At 38.3% G+C, this 8,586-nt stretch overlaps 1 protein-coding gene across 1 annotated transcript in view; it reads left to right on the top strand.

Annotated features, from left to right (window-relative positions):
• The first annotated feature begins 2,158 nt into the window (after positions 1-2,158).
• LOC107757402 (phospholipid scramblase 1-like) overlaps positions 2,159-8,586 on the top strand; it is an 11,086-nt gene continuing 4,658 nt past the window's right edge. The window contains exon 1 of the mRNA XM_016574867.1: positions 2,159-2,221. Within this exon, the coding sequence (XP_016430353.1) occupies positions 2,159-2,221 (63 nt within the window). The remainder of the gene's footprint in view (positions 2,222-8,586) is intronic.

The raw sequence follows: 8,586 nt of genomic DNA, 5'->3' as shown, positions 1-8,586 counted from the left end.
ACTTTACTGATGTTGTGGTGTTGCATCAAGTGTAGACAGCATCACTGATTATAATGGCCTCTGTTTGTTTTTGTTGCTGTAGATACACATTGATACAGTAGTTTTCCCCTCTTGTAAATCACGATAATAAATGTGTACCGTTGTCTAATTTTCGCTCTACATATCACCAAACAGCACTACGATACTAGTGTAGAGGCAGCCAATGAGCACGAGGATCCTCTCCAACATTTAGATTGGTGACCTGCATCACGTAATAGACTTTGATCATATATAACTAAAACATTTTATACAGAAAAAAGGGGTTTGTGACAACCTCGTTAGGACTGGCCGCCAGATTACCCAAGTGAATAAAGCACAGAACCCTCATATACACACAATAAACACACACACGCATACACACACTCACTATGGGAGCAGTGTGGAAATGTGCGCTCAGACAACCTCTCATGCTTTTAAAGGAGCCCGATGACTCTGTGTGTTTGTTCAATTGGTATTTGGGTTCATCTCAGACACTTTGCATAAATGTTGTTTGATCATTACGCGACCTAAATGGGAGGGAATCTTACCCCAAATGATGCCACCATACAGCGGATACCTTGACAGCTTAATTAGTAATTTATGTTTTATTCATTTATTTATCTATGCACCTGTGAATACAAAATGCAATATGCTAAAATATTTAGTGACACTTTGCATGCAAGTGTACATATGTTTATTGTATATTGTTTAATACGCTGAAGATGCTCGTACGTTCTCATTAGCGATGTTTAGAGGATCAATCCAGCACAGACAGCACAGAATAATTTAACTCACTTACATGAGCTTGAAAGCTTAATTTACATGTTTATACAGAACTAAGAGAACTAAGAACGTAACATGTATTTATATATATATATATATATATTAATGTTACAACTTGTTTCAGAATATTCAAAGAATATTCAAAAGTAACATTTCCGTAATGTTTGCAGAATTATAAAACGGAATGTTTCCTTAACGTTTATGGATAGATAAATAAATAAATACAACTGGGTGTTTTGAATGTTCAGAAAACATTCAGAAATAACTTTTTTGTAACTTCATGGGAACATTAGCAATCTTCTAATCTTAGAACACGTTTTTGTTAGCCAGGTAGAGGTTGGAGTATCTGATTCAATAACGTTTGATGCAATTTGCTAATTTTCTGACACATATCCCAATTTATAGCATCAAAGCCATTATAATTAGCCAATATCGTAGACATCATCCTGCATATAGTTACATGTGCACAACCATTTGATAATTATAATTGCATGCATCCTCTTATAACTTTAATTATCCAAAATGTCCCCTGGATGTTGTTAATACAGTAGACGACAAATCTATTCTTAGATAACGTGTCCATTAAAAACATCACATTATATGGTTTCTTTAAAAAAAAAGTAAATATAAAAAAATAAATACAATGATGAATATTTAAAATAAATTAGAAAATTCAAAATAAAATAAAAATAAGAAAAATAAGAAAATAGTACACCTGTAGAAATTAATTTCTTCAATGGAACACAAAATAAAATATTTTGCAGAATGTTCACCCAGTTCCTTTCCATTCAAAGGAAATATACAGTGACTAGGATGAAAAAAGTCATAAAGTTGCTTAAAAATAGCTTATACAACCTGTGCACTACATTCCAAGTCTGTGGTCATACAACGTGTCTACATCAGCTGCGTCCACAACAGCTTGATGCTGTACACTGCACACGTCAAAGCAGAAGTTCTGGATTTTGTACTGTTGTCGGAAGTAGCGCTAGTGAATGTAGTACATCAGAAATATAATGGGGCATAACTTTACTGATGTTGTGGTGTTGCATCAAGTGTAGACAGCATCACTGATTATAATGGCCTCTGTTTGTTTTTGTTGCTGTAGATACACATTGATACAGTAGTTTTCCCCTCTTGTAAATCACGATAATAAATGTGTACCGTTGTCTAATTTTCGCTCTACATATCACCAAACAGCACTACGATACTAGTGTAGAGGCAGCCAATGAGCACGAGGATCCTCTCCAACATTTAGATTGGTGACCTGCATCACGTAATAGACTTTGATCATATATAACTAAAACATTTGAAATGTGTATTAAATCCTTCCTCCCACATGTTGGAAATCTGTGTATCAATGGCGACCTCCCGACCCTCAAAGCACTCCAGTCCAAAGAGCGAGATTGACGGCACCGAAAAGGTCTGAAAGAGAGAACAAATTTCAAAAAAAAAAAAAAAAAAAAAAAAAGATATATATATACATATATGTGTGTGTGTGTTTGTGTGTGTGTGTGACCCTGGACCACAAAACGTACTCGGTTACTAACGTAACGTCTGTTTAAGACGCTTTGGGAAAAGACGCTGTGCGTCTGTTTAAGACGCTTGGTTTGTGCAGTGAATAAAAAACAAACCAATGTTTTGGCAGGCGGTAAAGCCCGCCAAAGCCCGCCAGAATGGGCGGGGTCATCTGGCTATATAAGCGGCACATCGCCATAGGATCCTCAGGTTACTTCGACTGAAGCGACGACTGAGTCATGCAGCTACATAGCACGGCAAAGTATGCAGTACTCGTTCCGTATCTCAGGGAACTGAGGTTATGTTAGTAACCGAGTACGTTCCCTATCGATACTTCACTCGTACTGCGTCTGTTTAAGACAGGAGGGCTCTTCAGAGCCCTCAACACCGTGGGCAGATCCCATGTAGGGACAGTGATGGGGCGAGGCGGGTTGAGCCTTCTAGACACCTTCAGAAAATGAACAATCAAGTTGTTCCTGCCCACCGATTGGCCAGCTATAGGAGCGTGGGAAGCTGCTATGACTGCTACATAGACCTTGAGCGTGGAAAATGTGGACGGCGAGGCCCAGCCGGCCACCGCACAAATTTCTGCAATGGACACACCGCTGGACAGAGTATGCTAGCATAATAGCGTCGATTATCCATTTGGAAAGTCTCTGCTTCGTAACCGGACAACCCTTGGTGCGGCCACCGAAGCATACGAACAGCTGATCTGACCGCCTGAATGGGGCGGAACGCTCAACATAGACTTTCAGTATGTCTCAGGAAATTGGGTCTGCGCCGCGGGCTGTACACCAGGCGGAGAAGACAGACCATTTAAGGGCGTAGAGTGTGGAATGGAACTCGTAATTTCAGCCAATACTGAAGGGGCCGCATGCAGAGCAGGCCCAACTGTAGTACCGGAGACACCGAGGCCATGAGGCCTAGCATCCTCTGAAACACCTTGAGGGGCGAGAGGCTCCAACTCTGAATGAGGCCGCGCATGTTCTGGAGCGGCTACCGCCCTCATTTGGGCTGAGTCTATAACTGCTCCCAGGAACGATATCCATTGGCTGGGGGACAGCGCGCTCTTGGCAAAATTGACCCTGAGTCCCAGGCATTCTAAGTGGCTGAGGAGGAGGGATCTGTGAGATAGTAACTCAGACCGTGAGCGTGGAAGGGAACGGCCCTTATCCAACAGCTCTTGCAGGAAGGACAATATCAGAGATATGTCGCATGAGATTGGGTCTGCGCCGCGGGCTGTACACCAGGCGGAGAAGACAGACCATTTAAGGGCGTAGAGTGTGGAATGGAACTCGTAATTTCAGCCAATACTGAAGGGGCCGCATGCACAGTTACACTGCGTTATTGAAAGGCTTCAGTCATTGGAAAAAAATTAGTTTTCCCCAAGCGTCTTAAACAGACACAGTACGAGTGAAGTATCGATAGGAAACCAGTCTTAAGCCGCTTTGGTATATTTGTAGCAATAGCCAAAAAAACATTGTATGGGTCAAAATTATCGATTTTTCTTTTATGCCAAAAATCATTAGGATATTAAGTAAAGATCATGTTCAATGAAGATATTTTGTACAAGGACAGATTCCCACAACTTAATACACTGGATTAAAAGTTGCCATTGTCTACATCCTCAGCACCAGCAGAGAAGATTTTTAGCCTACTTTACTGAGAATTTTTAGCCAGACAGGTTTAATCATGAGTCCACACTCTCCCTGTTCGGTAACAGAATGCTCTCTGACCTCATAATTTTGAAAAGTTATCATGCCCTACCAAGTATTATGTAGGACAGGCAAACATTGCATGCTCCGAACGTGAGTCATAGTTAAATGCAGCCTATTCCTGTAAGATGGTAATAGTCTAAGCATGGTTAAAAATTGTAGGCAGCTGAACAGCATTGTGGGCTGCACAAATCATGTTGCAAGTGAATAGTCTGGGTCGTATTTCAGTATCTCTTTTGTCAGAACAAACTTGTCATACATTTTGGGCCACGACCACTGGTTTAAACTAACATGAATCTAGACCTAACCCTCAACCTATGCCTCATTGATCTGAGCTCATGAACCTTAGTTTTTGTGAAAATAATAATAATAATAATAATTATAATAATAATAATAATAATAATACAGTTGGCAATGTTCCGTGTTTAAGCTCAGATCAAAGGCGCTTATGGTCAGTACCAAAAAGAAACACAAAACCTGTGCTAATTGAAAGAAAATAAGTTGATAAAAAAAGATTGAATCCGAGATTTGGTAATAATATAGCCTAACATAAGACATTTATAAGCTATTTTTGTAGACTGGTCATTTTTGACTGGGAACAAGGTGGGAAAAAATCCCCCCCAAAGTACAAAAAAATATTAAAATGTTTTTGGGGAAGTTGTTATACCCTGTGTGAGCAAAGACAGTAAGTTTTAGTTCAATGTAATAATATTAACTAGCATTTTCGAGAAAAAAAATAAAATCCTCTTTGGGTCAAAATGACTGAAACACAACATGAGGGTCAATGTATCAGCTGTTTATTTATTTATATTTATTTTTCCTATAATTAATGTTTGTGCTAATAATTTCGGTCTTTGTAATAATTTGGTCAAACTGGTCTTGAGTCAGACACACTTTTGGGCTGTATCGCCCCTCATTCTCTATTCCTTACATTGCTCCACTAATATACCACTTGTATAAACACACACATTCGGTGTGACAGTGCATGTGTAGTCTCTGGTTAACAGTTTACTGTACATCAGTTGTCCACTCATTTTCAGGTGCATTGTGGGATTGAATGAGTGCACTTACTGTTCACTATGGTGTCGGACACAACTACAAATGCCCGTCGCCTCAAATAGTGCACTATGTAAGGGTATACGGGCCTTTTTCAGATACAGACTTGACTCGACCCAGGTAGTCCCACAACCAGATCACTCGCACAATTATTGGACAGATTCTCCTGATTGTGGCCATGGATATGTGTTAGCTCAATACTGCACTCCTGTGGCCACTGCAGAGTTATCTTCCATAGATAGCATAAATGCCAAACCAACAACGTATCAGTCTGACTCTGAACAAAGTGAAAAAATAATTTTGGCCAGAGACATAGAGATCTCATCAACAGCACCACCTCAGCTGTTTTATCATTTTTGTTTGGATTAGAAGAATGATCTTAGAAGAAATATAACAGATTTGAAGGACAAAAGCCACCCATATCTTGCATCACACACACCTCAATCAATTAATCAATAAATGACTGAAAACTGGATCAAAATAAAATAGTGTGAAATAGCATTACATTGTCACTTTTATTAGTATCAACACACAAAAACAAAACAAAGCAAAAAAAAACTCAAACTAGTATGAAATAGTGTGGCACTCACTATTATATTATGTCACTTTATATTAGCATTAAGCCAGCCATCCAAGGTTTTAAAAGGACAGACTCTGGGCTAAATTTAGAACGGAAACAAGGTTGTTTCTACTGAGATGTGTTTTGATAGTTCTAGGTCAGTGGTTCTTATGGGACCGGGGCTAAAATAATTAAATTAAATAAACTAAAATAATTAATCTAAATTAAACTATAATAATAATAATAATTCTAATTAAAATGATTAAAAAAACAAACAAACATTAATATCATGTTAGGCAACAGGAGGACTTTGAGTAAAAAAAAAAAAGACAGAACCACTGTGTATCAAAAGGTGTGCTTGATGAATACATGACATTATAAGCAAAAGGTAAAGAGCAGAGCAGAGTTTACTGTCAAATACTGTAAATTATACTGTACAAATTGTTAGTGCTGGCACTATATGATGGTTGACTACTGTACAGCGTAGTCTACCGACTTCCTGATTTTGACTGAACTGGTAGTGTAGTTGACCTTTTCAGATTGGGTTACAGTAATTTTGCAGCCTCTGCCGTGATAAGGTTTGTTTATCACATGGCATACTGTAAAGTGATGGTCCGGACTTCACAGCAGTTTTTGCCATATACCTCCACCCCTGGGATCTGACCTGGTTGGTTCAGATTGGTTCATCAACCTTTCAGTGTATCCTAGTGTAAAAGTGTTCGACTCTTGCAGTTATAAATAATAACAATAGGGTTTCACCTGAAACTGTATCATTCCATTGACTACCTTCACCAGGAGGCTACCTGTTGCGTTGTATTGACTTTAAGCTAGGTACCTATTTTTTTGGAGAATATGGTGTTTTTGAAGCACTTTTTTCTTTGCTCCTATCCACCTTATTTTTAACGTAAGCCATTTTCACCTTGAATGCGCAAGGATTTCGGTGTAAGCTGTTTCCATTTATTTTAGCTGTACAAAATATTGCAGTGTAATAGTGTTTTTTTTTATTATTATTATTAATCATTATTCGTTTAGTTATAGTGGCTATAAACACACGACCCTTCATTTGTTCTATTAAATATATATTTTAAAGCATATAATACATTTACAGCCATTTGTATAAACGTGATATAGGATGACTAGGTAAACATTCAGTACTGTGGTATATCCATTTAACTCATGAAACAAATCTCATTATGATTTGCGGAGGTGGCAGTAATCGCTACAATAGTCTCTGCGTCGTGCGTCCTGCAAGAGATTTTTATTTTTCGGATCATACTATGCTGAAAACCATTCCTTATGAATATTAATTAGGACGTGCTGAGGTTAACGCTAAATTAATATTCATGAGTTAAGCGCTCGCTTACAAACGTTTGCCTTTTAGCCAATCAGATAGTATTACGGGCGAATGTACGTTACGTAATTAATATTCATGAGCAAAGGCTTTACCATAGTAGGATTTGTTAATTCGCTTCCGGGAAATCTCGACCGAAGCGTAATGACGTAAAAAAGCGTTTTGGAGCACGTGAGCAGCATGCCAACCAATGGGATGTGGCGTTTAATATGGGGCCGAGACTCTTAAATCAGCCGTTACAGTCCTTATCATAAGAAGGCGCAGGTGAGTTTTGATCTTGTAAATAGATTTGTGCAAAGATTTAACGCGTCCGCGAGCGTCATGCTGCTTATAAACCATGCGTTTGATGTTTTTGCAGTGACTTTAAGCGAGGTACCTATTTGGTTGGAGAATATGGTGTTTTTGAAGCACTTTTTTCTTTGCTCCTATCCACCTTATTTTTAACGTAAGCCATTTTCACCTTGAATGCGCAAGGATTGCGGTGTAAGCTGTTTCCATTTATTTTAGCTGTACAAAATATTGCAGTGTAATAGTGTTTTTTTTAATTATTATTATTAATCATTATTCGTTTAGTTATAGTGGCTATAAACACACGACCCTTCATTTGTTCTATTAAATATATATTTTAAAGCATATAATACATTTACAGCCATTTGTATAAACGTGATATAGGATGACTAGGTAAACATTCAGTACTGTGGTATATCCATTTAACTCATGAAACAAATCTCATTATGATTTGCGGAGGTGGCAGTAATCGCTACAATAGTCTCTGCGTCGTGCGTCCTGCAAGAGATTTTTATTTTTCGGATCATACTATGCTGAAAACCATTCCTTATGAATATTAATTAGGACGTGCTGAGGTTAACGCTAAATTAATATTCATGAGTTAAGCGCTCGCTTACAAACGTTTGCCTTTTAGCCAATCAGATAGTATTACGGGCGAATGTACGTTACGTAATTAATATTCATGAGCAAAGGCTTTACCATAGTAGGATTTGTTAATTCGCTTCCGGGAAATCTCGACCGAAGCGTAATGACGTAAAAAAGCGTTTTGGAGCACGTGAGCAGCATGCCAACCAATGGGATGTGGCGTTTAATATGGGGCCGAGACTCTTAAATCAGCCGTTACAGTCCTTATCATAAGAAGGCGCAGGTGAGTTTTGATCTTGTAAATAGATTTGTGCAAAGATTTAACGCGTCCGCGAGCGTCATGCTGCTTATAAACCATGCGTTTGATGTTTATTTGCTTGAGGGATAAATCTGGTCAGTCACTACAAGCAGATAAGCCTTGAACGCACTTGCTACATGACATAAACTGTTTTGTTTCTTCAGGTCGTGTTCTTATATTACAATCATTTTAAGGCGAAATTAGATCCGTTATATTTCTCTCTTATTTCCAGGCTATTCATAAAACCATATCGTATATTTAGGATTTAAATAGTGTCGTATGTTTCCCTGGTTCAGGTTTAGACGACTTCTATGTTATGGTATTTTCTCTCAGTGGACAAATGTTTAAATATTACTCTTACTGTACTGAATATATATATATATATATATACACACACACACACACATACTGTACTGAA

This window comes from Sinocyclocheilus rhinocerous, unplaced genomic scaffold (assembly GCF_001515625.1).
Source record: "Sinocyclocheilus rhinocerous isolate Xijiao unplaced genomic scaffold, SAMN03320098_v1.1 scaffold3065, whole genome shotgun sequence".
Lineage (NCBI taxonomy): Eukaryota > Metazoa > Chordata > Actinopteri > Cypriniformes > Cyprinidae > Sinocyclocheilus > Sinocyclocheilus rhinocerous.
This window is presented reverse-complemented; position numbering and strand designations above follow the sequence as displayed.